Source organism: Grampus griseus (genome assembly GCF_964374135.1).
Source record: "Grampus griseus genome assembly, chromosome: 7".
In the NCBI taxonomy this organism is placed as follows: Eukaryota; Metazoa; Chordata; class Mammalia; order Artiodactyla; family Delphinidae; genus Grampus; species Grampus griseus.
Window position 1 is genome coordinate 29,228,910 of NC_139001.1, and position 14,329 is coordinate 29,243,238.

The following is a 14,329-nucleotide window of genomic DNA, read 5'->3' on the forward strand; positions in this document are numbered from 1 at the left end:
GCCAAGAACTTCTGATTGTGTGATTTCGCTACTGTGCATTTTCTTTCTACTAGCTTTTATGACTAGCTGATCTTTTCCCATCATTCTAAAAATTAAGAAACAAATATTTAAATAATAAGATTTCTATTTTTCAAGTAGTAATTTGAAACTTAATATTCCTTCCCCCCCACCCCCTGGCCCCCGTCAACCAATGTAATCGGTGTTTTTTAAAAAAATACTCAGGGCTCTGTTAAAGTGACCCCACCCCACTTCCCACCTGTGTGACTTGGGGCAAATCACTTAACCTTGCTGTGCCCCGCTTCCTCACCTGTAAAATGAGGACGTAAATAGCACCTACATCCCAGAATTGATGCAAGGATTTAAAGAGATAATGTTTCTAAAGTGCTTGGAGGAGTGCCCCACACAAGGTAAACATTTGCAAGCGTAGTAAACTTGTTAAGGTGATTATGCTATCTGATCAGTTTCTGCTTCTAATAATCCTTGTACTTATAGAGGTCAAAATTATAGGAGGGTGAGAGAGAATCAGAAAATGGATTTTTGTATCTAAAGGGGGAGTGCTGTATCTAAAAATATTTGTCATGTTTGACAGACTTTAGCTATTTGTGCCCTTAGATGGAGCAGGTGCAACGAAGTCCATTTAGAATGCCAGGAAGTGCAAGACATGACATCAAGCAAAATTGGGAAGACAGTGAAGTGTGAGCCTAGAATGCTCTCAGTCAGAGCTCTAAGGGACTTCGGTGAGCCCCTAACACATTAGGGCAAAGCCCTAGGACCATAACTTCTGGTATTCTTGCATACAAATCATTAGTGTCTTACCCCCAGGGTCACTGCATACCTCAGCCAAATGGATACTAAAATTATTCAGTAGGAAAACATTTCCTAATCATTTTATCTCTGTTATCAACCTTATATGTATATGTGTAGATACTGATTTCTCACAAAAGATCTATGATACACTGATGAAAGTGTCAAGAAGAGGCAGTGTTACAAAATTTAAAACAGGGCAGTCACTTTCAACCAGAAAACTGCTCTCTTGTGGGTCTGGTGGTACCATAACTTCTAAACCCTGCTGTATTCAAAGCCAATAAGCACAGGAGCAGCAGAAAAAAGAAAAGTGGAGACAAGTTGGGACAAAAAAGGGAAATGTTAGAGGGATGGCTGTTAAAGTGGAATTGTCAGTGGAGTAGTAAGGAGGAAGTTGGCAACGACAAAGACAGAGTTAAACAAAGTAACATGAACTAGAAAAACCATCAGGGAGAATTATTCCAGGAGAATTCCAGATGCCAAGAGGGGAGCAGACCTTTTCAGGATATCCCTTGAGTTCAGTTCACACATAAACCTGTTTCTCAGACTATGTACATTGGCTTAGTTGGAACTCTTTCTGTACAAGTGACAGAAAGTCCACTCAAAGCCTCCAGAGTCAGAGCTTTTTTTCCACATAACTGAAGAGTGCAGGAGTAGTTCTTATTTGGGGCATAGCCGGATGCTGGGGTTCAAGTGATGAGGTCAAGCCTGGTTTGTGCTCTCACCTGGCTCATCGCTCAGCTCTGTTTTCCTCAGCTTTGATCTGATTCTCAGATAGGCTTTCTCTAAAAAGTGGCAAAACGGCTACCGGCATCATAGCTTAACTACCCCAGTAGAAAAAGAGCGTTCTCTCTCGATTCTTTGTATAAAAGTAGCAGAATAATATCTCATTGACTGGGCTTGGAACACATGCCCTTCTCCAAGTCAGTCAGTGTGGCCAGAAATCTGGAATCTAGGTCGGATGCCTATCGATAGACCTGAGGGGTAAGGACAGCTTCACCCAAACCAAATGGACTGAAATTGGGGAAGCGTGCCTATTTAAAGAAAAGCCAGTATGCTGTTAAAGAAAAAAAGGAGGAAGAGATGTTAGGACAAAAAAAAAAAAAAAAAAAAAGCAGATGTCCGCTATAATTTTCTCTAGCTTGATTTAAGGCATTTAGAGCTATAAAGGGCCTTAAAGCTTTAAGAAAAATTCTTTTCCCTCCTGCCTGGCTTTGAACACAACTCTGTAAAGGTGTGATACTTGGAGCTGCTGCAGTCATTTTAGGACCATGAGGAGAAGGCCAAGAGAGAGTAACATCTCTGAGTCGCTTAACAAGCCCCAGTGTCACTGCCTACCTCGACTTGTTATCTGAGAAAAGTAAACTCCTTCTAGTTAAGCCAGGTCAGAAGGATATTCTGTTACTTGAAGACAACAGCAATCTTATCTCATACAGAACAGGAAAGAATTTAATCTCCGTAATAGAAAGTGGTATGACCTTTTAAGAGAATTAAGTTTTTAAACAAATAAATAAGTTTATAAATAAATCAATAAAATCCCCTATTTTCACTTCAGATACATTCCCAGAAAATCTACAATTATTAGAGAGAATTATTAGAGAGAATTTCATATATTAGAATCATATGAAATACCAATTCCTATTTCTCTCTACCCCCACCCTCTTCTTTTTCTTGGTAGTATGTATCACGTTGTACAGTAGTTGTTTTCTCACCCACTCCCCTCTACCCCCAGAATATTGCAAGGATTTGGGCTGATTTGTTTTCTTCTGAGCCTCCCACCTAAAAGTGCCTCACACGTACAAGCTAATTCAATATCTCTTCTTTGATTAAGATGTTCCTCGGGGTCCTCTTATTCCAGCACCTCCATTCTGCAGGAAATGAAATCCACCCAGGGAGTCAAGTGACTTGCCCGAATTTCTATTCCAGTCTAAAATCAGGGACTCTCTGTCAGAATCAAAGCAGATAAAAAATCCTCTTCATGGCAAGCAGAGTGGTGAAGTTAAGACCAGAGCGGGGGTATAATTTTCAGTAGCGCTTTCTTTCAGGGAGCATTTCAGTGTTCCCTGAAGTCAGTCCTATGCTCACACCATCCACGTGCGTTATTAGGAATGGCCAGACTCTGATGATTAAGGAGATGAGCCACAGTGTTTGCACATTTTTAGGGAGCATAAACTTAAGTCTGTCTTATAGCAAAAGGACCAACTGTAAAACAAACACACAAACAGAAAGTAAACTACAGTCAATTTTTTATATTACGTTATTTTTTTAAATTTCTTTTCTTCACAGGCATCAAAGATGTGATAATTTGGGGTAATATTAGTGGAAATAACTACGTCGATCTGAGAAAAGCCAAAGTTTACAGATATGAGAGTGCTGTTTGGGGACCTCCTCACTATTCACGCCCTGTTTTAAGCCTGATTTTTGATAGGTACAGTATCTTTTTAAGTGAAGTAGTCTAACAATATTGAATAAACGTGTAATGTTATTATAATCATTTAAAAATCATCTTAGAAATCAGTGTGCAGAAGTAACTGTTCACACTCATCCTCATTTATGCTTTCTATTGAAGAAATGTAGAGAATTCCACAGAATTTCAACTAGTCTGTCCCCACACCCAATTTATTTGATTTTGGAATTTTGAATTTTTATATTTCAGATTATCCTTAAAGTGGCTCACAGATTCCATTAATGTTATCACTAAAGCAAACATATGTAAAGTGAATCTTATTTAATGTAAAGACCTCTGTCCAAGTTGAAATTAGTTGAAAAAGCTTCGAGAGTAAGGAATTATAATGGTGAGCAGGCCCAGGCCATGCTGGGTGTTGGGTTCCAGGAAAGGCAGAATTGAGACGTGGTAAGGGGCACCATCTCTGGAGCCAAGCCACCTGGGTTGGAATTCTCATTCAGCCACTCATTAGCTGTGTGACTTTAGAGAAGTTACTTAACGTCTCTGTGCCTCGGTTTTTCCATCTGCCAAGTGGAAATGGTAACAGAGTGCGGGTCTTATAGGGTCATTGGGAAGATGAAGTGGGTTAAGACAGGCAAAGCACTTAGAAACTGTGCCTGTCACAGTCAACACCACCATTACGAAAAGGGCATGGAAGGAGGAAGGGGGAGGAACGCCTTTGTAACAAGTTTCGAAACTTTGCAGCACTTTCCCAGTGGTAGCATGTCCTTTCCATCACCCCTTTCTTCCCTTCCCTTCCTTTACCCACACCTAGAAATTGTGTCCCTGGACTCATTGTCTTGCATTGCTGCGTGGGTGTGGGCAGCATCTCCTGGAGCTGTATCGTGCCGGCTTAGCAAGGGCAGCTGTTTCGTGCTTTTTCTAGTCCAGCTGGACTGTTCCCCGAGTTTAAACTTCAGATTAGAAAACTTAATTATTTCCTTAGTTCTCAATGTGACTAATTCAACATTTCATGATACTATTTTATTTAAAATGAAGGATACCACTGGTTCCAAGATAGCCTCTATGGAGAATAAATTCTTTGTGATGAAATTAATTGTTCTTGCAGCCTTTGGCCACTTTTCTGTGTTCCGTATTTATGGTATCAAGTTTTTAGTTTGAAACTTTAGGACTCCTTTCTGCTCTGGTTCATTACTTTTCAGTTGACTCTTTATGGGATTAAAGAAGCTTGAAGAAGGGGCACAGGAAGTCATATTTCTGTTTTGTGGAGGTGATTTCTTGTACTCAGATCCATTGACCCAGGGAATTCTTATTCATTCCTATTCCCTCCTCCATTGTAAAATTGTTTCTTTCTCTCCTTACAGTGAGTGGGTAAACAGAGAATTTGTGGAAAGTCTTAAAAAGTTCACCGCCACAGGAAGACAATTTGGGGGCATCTTAGCTGCACACAGTATAGCCACTACGTTGAAATACTGGTACCATGGCTCACCCCCTGGGGAGATTGTGTCTTTAGGGGTACTGAGTGAAGGTAAATCTGGGTTTTTCATATCTTACGATATTTTAAAACCTCCATGTATGCCTTGTGCTCCTACTTCTGTGTCCTTACCTAGACAGGCTCCTACCTCTTTTTTTTTTTTTTTTAATGGTACAGTTACTTTTTAATTTTATTTATTTATTTATTTACTTTTGGCTGTGTTGGGTCTTCGTTTCTGTGCGAGGGCTTTCTCTAGTTGTGGCAAACGGGGGCCACTCTTCATCGCGGTGCGTGGGCCTCTCACCATGGCGGGCTCTCTTGTTGTGGAGCACAGGCTCCAGACGCGCAGGCTTAGTAGTTGTGGCTCACGGGCCTAGTTGCTCCGCGGCATGTGGGATCTTCCCAGACCGGGGCACGAACCCGTGTCCCCTGCATTAGCAGGCAGATTCTCAACCACTGCGCCACCAGGGAAGCCCGCTCCTACCTCTTTAAAGGCTCTGTAAGCTCTCCGGATTTTCACAATTCCATAATCATTCATTCATGCCTGCATTCCTTCAGTTATCCATTCAGCAGTGCAACAGTATTTTGTGTGCATGCACTGGGAACACACATAGGGAGTAGGCCTGGCTTTTGCCTTTCAGGAAGCTCACAGCACAGTAAAGGAGAGCCACATACATAAATGAAATAATTCTGTTAAGTTTTTCTCACTGTATCCCTACTGAGGAAGGGAAAGCAAGGTCAGTTTTCAGCAGGCAGCAGGAAGAATCAGGACCTGCATCATAAAGGAGGTGACACTTCAGGAAGTCCCACCTGCAAGCTTGAGTAGTTGTTTACCTGACAGACAAGTATGGGAAGAACATCTGGGCACAGGAGCTGCAGGAGCAAAGACACAGACCCACGATACAAAGGGCACAGCAAGACCCAGATCTCAGAGTACCAGGCAGCAGCCAGAATGTGGAAAGCTTGCTCTCCATCCACAAATACTGTGGATATATTTTTATATCCTTAGTATTTTAATCTGCTAAAAGCTATTCAGAGCACTTCTACTATTTATTGAAAAATAGGAAAGGGAGAATAGCTGATGCTCTGTGCACTGAAGACCTAAAGCATGTCTTCCCTTTGTGCTTTACATTCTCCCTGAACAAGCCCATCCACTCCCATCTCAGCCTTGCTGCTGAGCCCTACCTTGTCAGACATTGCCACCTGGATGTCATGCTGTCACTTCAAACCAACACACACCAAACTGAACCTGTTGTCATGCTCCCCAGTCTGATCCACCTCTTGTATCCTTTATGTTATTAATGGAACCACGATCCTTCCCATTGTTTCAGTGACTATGGTGCAGCTCACGGAAATCTCTCTAAACCCCCCAAGTCAGAATTAATCTCTGTCTCTCCTCTGTACTCACATAGCATTTGTTCCTCTATCAGAGAGCGTATCACAGCCTGCCTTTATGGATGGGGTGGTTAGTTGCATATGCCCTCTGCATTAGAGTTCACCCACCCTGAGGGCAGGGCTTTGGCTGGGTCTACTTGTTGCTCCTTCATGGGTAGACTCTCAGTGTGTCTCGTTCAATTAAAGTTAATGTGCACGAACATCTGCAAGTGTGAGTTCAAATCACTGTGTTACCTTTTTAATGAAATAGACACCTAAAACCTCATCTTTATCTGTCAAAGTTTAATTAGGGAATTCCCTGGCTGTCCAGTGGTTAGTATTCCCCACTTCTACTGTTCGATTCCTGGTCAGGGAACTAAGATCCTGCAAGCCACGCGGTGCAGCCAAAAAAAAAGTTGAATTAATCTCTGTAGGAATTCATCAATAAGCAGTTCAGTGTTGGGGGCAAGTGAGGTGAAGAGCAAGTGATCATTGTGTCCCTGAAATGGTAACACATATGTAGACCCTCATCCGTTGTTCACTCATAAGGCTGGCTCTCAAATAGAGAGTGAACAGAGGGCCTGGGACATCCTCTACGGAAAAGTCTTTTAGATCCTGGTTTCTTGACTCTCCTCAATATTTTGCCCTAGTGACAACATTTTTTTTTTTAATTGAAATATAGTTGATTGACAATGTCATGTTAGTTTCAGGTGTACAGTTCAGTGATTCAGTTATATATACATATTCTTTTTCAGATTCTTTTCCCTTATAGGTTATTAAAAAATATTAAGTATAGTTCCCTGTGTTATACAGTAGGTCCTTGTTGGTTATTTATTTTACATATTTTAGAGTATATATGTTAATCCCGTCCTCCTAATTTAGCCCCCCCTTTCCCTTTGGTAACCGTGAGTTTTCTATGTGCGTCTATTTCTGTTTCATAAATAAGTTCATCTGTACCTTTTTTTTTCAGATTCCACATATAAGTGATATCATATGGTATTTGTCTTTGTCTTATTTCACTTAGTATGATAATCTCTAGGTCCATCTATGTTGCTGCAAGTGGCATTATTTCATTCTTTTTTATGGCTGAGTAATATTCCATTGTATAAAAGTAACACGTTCTTTATCCGTTCATCTGTCGATGGACATTTAGGTTGCTTCCACGTCTTGGTTATTGTAAATAGTGCTACAGTGAATATTGGGGTGCATATATCTTTTCAAATTAGAATTTTCTTCAGCTATATGCCCAGGAGTGGGATTGCAGGATCATATGGTAACTGTTTTTTGTTTTTTAAGGAACCTCCATACTGACATTTTTGATGACTAGAATGGCAAGAATAATTTTCTTACTTGATTGAGACACAAAAAACGGGAGACATTTTATCTGAAGGTTGCTCAGTTAGTAATAAGCATTATCCATTTTTTTTATTTGGAGCACATTTCAACTGGGAACTAGGAACTGTGAGATCACCGACTTTCCTTTCCCACTGCCTGCCCCTTGGCTCTGTGACTGCAGCAGTAGGCTGGAAGAGCAAAGGCAAGATTGGACACATGCTCGGGCTCAGGGGCTACCTAGGGGGACAAGGAAAAGCCAAGGAAGCAGACAAAAGGAATCCAGACAAGGTGGAAGAGAAGGACTGCATTAGTTCCCAAGGCAGAGGCAGGGCATCTGTCCCCCAGCAGGGACAAAAGGGATAAAGACGGAACAATGGTTCTTCCTTCTGAGAGAAACACAGAAGGGCAAGTTGTCAGAACTTGGAGAGGTGCTCAATAAATACTTCTCTAGTAAGTGTTTCAATCTTCCCTGGGGAGGAATTTGCAGGAATTCCTCCATTATCATTAAATCCACCATTATCATTAAAAAGCATGTACCATGTCTGTCCTTATCTACAGTGTTACCAGGAAGGTTTATTTATCTGAGTGCTTTCGTTTTGCTTTGCTTTGTGTTTGCTCCCTGCAGGCCAGTTTGGTATTCCTGAAGGGATTGTCTTTTCTATGCCTGTGAAATTTGAGAATGGAACTTGGGTGGTTCTTACAGATCTCGAAGATATTGAAATAAGTGAAAAAATAATGACCAGAATGACAAGTGATCTAATTCAGGTAATGTCAGAATAGCTCCGAGGGAACTGACTTCAATAATAGCCTGAAACCGATTGCCCTAGATCAAGGCATACACTGATTTTCTGTGGGTTCGATTTGCCTCTTATTCCTAAGAACAATAAGGAGGCAATAAAGGTTTGAAGAAATCAGCAGAAGAACACTCCTCATTTGGTTATGTAATATCTAGTATGTTAAAAACAGTTGTTGGTTACTTAAACATCAAGAATCAAAGTGTTTTTCTCTTAAAGAATGATCGTTAGTAATTGTGGTCATTTAATTCTCTGATTACAAAATTTTTCCACAGGAGAAACTTGTTGCACTTGGAGAGTTGATAAATTTTCAGCCGTATCAATCAGGTAATCTTTTAGATACGATGTTTTACTGGGCTGCTATTAAAAGAGTCTTAAAATATATGTTAAAATGGAATCACTATTTAATATAAATAAGTATAATTCATATTTCATCACTTTTAAGGTAACTTATTGACAAAATAAACTACCAGGTTTAGTGTGTCCTTTGAAATAAAGTTTCTTAAAAGAATGCTAAAGAAATCACATCCTAAAGACACTATTGCCTTATAAAGTTTATGTATACCATATGTATTAGTTTCCTAGGGCTGCCATAACAAACTACCACAAACTGGGTGGGTTAAAACAACAGAAATTTATTGTCTCCTAGTCCTGGAGACCAGAAGACCTAAATCAATGTGTCAGCAAGGCCGTGTTCCCTCTGAAGGCTCTAGGGAAGAATCCCTTCCGTGCCTCTTCTAGCTTCTGGTGGCAGTGATTGGCATTCTTGCCTTGTAGCTGCTTCATTCCAGTCTCAGCCACGGTCCTCACAAGTCTGTCTTCCCTCTGGGTGTGTCTATGTTGCCAAATCTCTCTCTCTTTACAAGAACACCAGTAATTGCATTGGGGGCCCACCTTAATCCAGTCTGACCCCATCCTAACTTGATTATATCTGCTAAAACTAATTTCAAGTAAGGTCACATTTACTGAGACCAGGGAGCAGGACTTCAACATTTTTGGGGGGGACACAATACAACCCACAACACTACAGTTACTTTTAGGTAACTTTAAAAAAATAAATTTCAATAAGCTTGTTTTTCCTATTGGTATTTTCTCTAATTGTAAACTTACAAGGAAGTGGTCTCATCTTTCTTTCTTTTGTCTTAAAGAAAATCTCATCTGAAATATGAAAATACAAACATAAATAAATTAATTCACTTACAGAAAGGCACTCAAGTGCCTTTTGAGAGCCCAACATCCCTTCCATGTACCGGTGTTTATGGAGTGTCAACTGTAAGCCAGTGCTAAGAGCTAGAAATATGGGGGTGGTGAAGATAGACCTGTTCTTGCCTTTTGAAACCTACAGTCCATCAGGGGATTGTAATTTACACAAATGTCTGCAGCTGTGGTGAGTCTTAGGCACGAGAAGTACAGGGTGCTGTGCTATGAGAACTTATACCTGGGGATGTGAGCAAAGACCTTGAGGCAGGAAATCATGTCACCTTGTTTGAAAAACCACCAAAAATAGTTTGTGTGGCCAAAGCCTAATGAGATGAAGCCGAGAGAGACATGAAGGGTAGATGAGAGTTGCAGAGGCTTCTGGATGGAGAATGACCCAATCGGGTTGTGATTAGTTTGGAAAATAAATTGGAACAAGGCTAGACTGTTTGCAGGGAGACCAGTATCAGGAGGGTAGCAGAGTGACACAAGGAAGCGGTGATTACAGCTGAGGCTGGAGGCTGTCGAATTTTGAGAGATATTTAGGAGGTGGAATTATCAAAGACTTGATGACGGACTGGCTCTGGGGAATGTCAGAGGACTCAGACTTCATTTGCTTGAGCAATGGGGTGGGTTTACCAATATGGGAAATAATAGTAGAGGAAATTATCTGAGAGAGAGAGAGAGTGTGTGTGTGTTTGCCTATGCGTGTGTCTGTTGGGTGGCAGAGGACGGGTGCACTGCCAGAGTAGAAGAAGGATTAGTTTAGTTTCTTACATTTTGATTCTGAAATACCTACAGGATATCTCAAATGGATACATTACATAGAGAACTGCATACTTTCTGGAGCTCAGCAAGATCCGGACTGCAGTTAGTCAAATTGGGAGTTGTTGCCTATAAATAGGAATGAGGCCATGAGCATGATGGAGATTGGAGAGAGCAGGGGTACCTGGAGGAACTTAGCCTTTAATGGTTAAGTAGAACAGGAACAGCTGACAGAGGACTGTGAAAAAGGGGTGATCAGTCAGGACAGCCCCTGAAATCTGACACCATGGAAGACCTAAAGGCGGAGAGTGTTTCAGGAATGAGGGCTGGTCTACACTGTCAGATGCTACGAGGAGGTCAAATAAAATGAGGCCTGAAAAGTACCCAATGGATGTAGGACACAGAGGTCATTTGTGACTTTGATTAGAGCAATTTTGTGGAATGAGGAAGGCAGACGTGAGACCAGAGTGGGAGGGGAGGACCCCAGCTCCCTGTGGAGCTGGGGTGCTTAGTGCTGCGGGCCTGAGGAACATGCTGGGTGCTGAGAACAGGGAGAAGGGCTCCCATCAGGATTTTCACACAATAGAAGGGCTTTCTGAAGGAGGTGACATCTAAACCAAGTCATGAGAGGAAAGGAGACATTAGCTAAGGTGGGGATAAATGGGAGGGTTGGTTCATTCAGAGAGAGCAACAAGGTGTACAAAGGTAAAGACATAAGGCAGAACTTTCTGTGAACCGCCAATTCATTTTATCTGGAAAATAAAATTTGAAGTGAGAAATGTCAGGAGGTGGAGAGGTTACTTATCTTGTTAAAACCAGTGAAGGATTTTAGGCAGGGGAGGGACAGGAGCAAGTTCAAATTTTGAAATGATCATTCTGTTCTTAATGAGAAGAATGAATTGGATGGGAGAGACCAAAAGTAGTAAGACCAATCTTTTTGCAGGTAGAGAAATGATGAGGGCCCTAACCAAGAAGTGGCCATGAAGATGTAGAGAAGGGGCTAGATTTGAAGATAGAAAGTTGACAGAACTTGACCAATCTGAGATAGAGGCTAAGAGAGAGCTCCGGAGGGTCAAGTATGTCCCAATGTTTTTGGCATCTCGACATATGGTGGTGTCATGCCCTAAGACAGCAGTTCCCAAACCATCAGCCACAAATGGGTTGGGGGTGTGGAGCTAATGGTCCCCTTAGCTCCACAGACTGAGTATGGGGCAGCTGGAGTCTCCAGGCTGGTTACCTCTATTGTCCTTGACATTTGCTGTGTGTGCTAAGTCATGAAAATGATTGGGAAGCTGTGGGCAAGGTAAGGAGTATAGAAGGAGCAGATTTTCAAGAGGAATTTATGTCCAGTGGGTGAGGGACACATATCTCTGGAAGCCAGCAGAGAGATTTGGGCTGGAGATGAGGCTACGCAGTCATCAGCAACTAGGTGGTAGTTTTTTAGAAGAAGCTGATTACCATGGTGATCCTGTGGGGAAGGGCCTGAGTGGCTGAGGAAGGAAGACTGCTTCACTGCATGGTCTCTCGTGGCTTTTGAATTTCATTCCAGGTGCATGTTTGACACATTCAAAAATATAAATAAGTGGAGAGATAGATATCTGGATGGATGGGTGTTAACGTTTAACTACCATTGGAGAGTGAGAGGGTGAAGATGGAGGGGCGGGAAGAGAAAGATCATCAAGACAGCAGTAGAAAACAAGCTTCAGAGCACAGGGTCAGCTTCACACAGGAAGCATCTCTGCTGCTGAGACCTAAGAGAAGGGAAGAGGTGATGGATGGGATGCAGGGAATTATGTCGGATGGGGGGATTCAGAACAAAATGGGCAGCAAGGCCAGGTCCCAAAGATTAAAATCTAGGGGAAGGGCTAGGGTTATAAGGGAAGAGGTGAAGATTTGAAATAATTTGTTAAGAGGAAAGGAAAGAAGAAAAATGGAAAAAGCCAGATTTTTTTTCCAGAGCTGAAGGCTCAGTGAAATTTAGAGACCGTGAAATTTGTAGTAACTCCGATGTACAGTTGCGTGATTCCCTGCAAAGGTGCTCGGCTGCCTGGATGCAGGAGAGGAAACCTAGATGTATGACCTGTAGTAAGCCCTGAAATATTAGAGAGTACTGCCACCCCTGCAATTAGAATAAATGCAATTAGAATAAAACTAACACTGTACAGTATTCCAACAAAATTCTGAGTATTTCCGTGATGACTTCATTTGGAATATCAAATTTTTTTCCCAAAGTTTTTATTGTTCTCATATTTTTTTGTGTCCTTGTTTTACTGGTGCCCTAAATGAGTGCTGAGGTGACTTGCTCATTGGCTTTGAATATGGGAATGGAAAATGAGTACAGTTTTGTTACTTTACTTAGCACTTGGGAAGGAAGCAGGTGAGGCAGTGAAGATGAGGACAATTGCAAGGAAGCCGATGAAGTGATGGACTACAGGGGTCTCCACTGGACAAGGAAGGACGTAATAAGTAGAAATAAAATTTAAAAGCCCCAGGCAGGGGTGATGTTGAAAATATTTAACCATCAGTATGGCGCGGATGACAACCAATAAAAGCAGTTGCTGCCTCTCAGAATGGATTCACTGAAAAGAAGCTGGCAGGGGACAGAGGACTGCCCTTGGTCAGACCCAAGAGGCTTTAGTGAGGTCACAGCACCAGCACTGGGAGGAAGGGCAGAGCGTGGGGTTTGGGAATTGAGAGCCGGTTGTGGCTGGTGGTCAAGTCACCAGGCGTGGGCCAAACCAAACAAAGCCCCAAGGCAGCATGGAGGTGGAGCGGGTGGGCACAGAAGTCCAATGACCAGTTGGTTTTACCTTGAATTATTCTCAGAATTTAAGGCCCTCTCCTCCTGCCTAGCAGACTAGAGTTGCAAACTCCTCTTATGATAATGAGCTGTAAGGCAGTCACTCTAAATTTGACTCCATTGACTGGTAGGTAGTCCTAAATTTCCCATAACACTTGCACTGTACATGGTTTTGTGAAAGAAAATGACCTGATTTTATGCTGTGTTTTATTAACAAAAGTCAAGGCATATATATATATATATATATATATATATATATATATATATATTCATTCATTGATCTTAACTCTGTCACCATTGGACCTCGCCCAAAACACTGTTCCAGAGATTCCAAGCTCAGAGCATTGAAAATAATCAGAACTTTGTAGAGTTTGGAGATCTCTGCTTATTACCATATCAATGAGATGATTCATGTATGAGATTTGTTTAATCTTTTCAATTAATTTAATTTCCTGACTTTCAGAAACCGACTTAGCCAAAGAAGATGAAAAGACCACCTTACCTACCACAAATGACAACCGGGAACATTGGAAAGTCTCAGATGGTAGGTATATCACTTGAAATAAAAAAGTACCCTTTGTATCCAAGGCTTAATACTAAACTTCAAAGAAAGGAGTTTGATCATTTATTAGCCATAAAAAATGAGAGTTAAGTCTTTCATCACCTTCATCCTATATTCAAAAAAGAAAAATCATTGTTAAAAATCTATTGAAATCTTTGAAGGAAGGTACCAGACATTCACTCAGCACCTTCTAGATGCTGGTCACTGTGAGAGACACCGGGGCCCACAGGAAGGGAGTTGTGGCCACACAATCACATCTGGGGGAAAGGAGTCATGAGAATATGAGAAAGTGAATGTGAAGACACACAATAAATTAAAAAGCTTGATGAAACAGGGCAAGGCAGTACACAAGGAAAGAAAGTATATGATCTAGAAACTCACAAGGAAAGAAAAGATCCTTGTGATGTATGAAGGGAAAACTTTAATAATATCTAGAAATCTAGTTGAGACTTAAGATGGCTAAAAATAATCCAATAGCATGTATTTATTTATTCAGAAGCTGTGCTGGTTCAGTCACACAAGATGAAAAAATTCTAGAGATCTGCTGTACAATGATGTGCGTATGATTAACAGTTCTGTACTGTAGATGTAAAATTTTGTGAAGAAGGTAGATTTCATGTTATATGTTTTTACCACCATTGAAAGAAGAAACTGTGAGAGGTGCTAGGGACATAAACATACATTGAACGTTGTCCTTGCCCTCAAAGTGCTCACCGTCTAGCGTGGGTGACTGCAAAGCAAAGCGAAAACTACCTCATGGAGAGGTAAGTGTTATGATAGAGGGTATAGTGGGACCACATAGGGGGTCTCCTGACAT

The 14,329-nt window shown here is 41.4% G+C and overlaps 1 protein-coding gene across 1 annotated transcript in view; it reads left to right on the top strand.

Moving 5' to 3' along the window:
* MDH1B (malate dehydrogenase 1B) overlaps positions 1 to 13,511 on the top strand; it is a gene marked incomplete at both ends in the record, with an annotated part of 25,524 nt that extends 12,013 nt beyond the window's left edge. Inside the window, 5 exons of the mRNA XM_082658903.1 lie at positions 3,091 to 3,232; positions 4,576 to 4,739; positions 8,020 to 8,159; positions 8,464 to 8,515; positions 13,414 to 13,511. Coding sequence (XP_082515029.1) covers positions 3,091 to 3,232; positions 4,576 to 4,739; positions 8,020 to 8,159; positions 8,464 to 8,515; positions 13,414 to 13,511 — 596 coding nt within the window. The remainder of the gene's footprint in view (positions 1 to 3,090; positions 3,233 to 4,575; positions 4,740 to 8,019; positions 8,160 to 8,463; positions 8,516 to 13,413) is intronic.
* Positions 13,512 to 14,329: the final 818 nt, after the last annotated feature.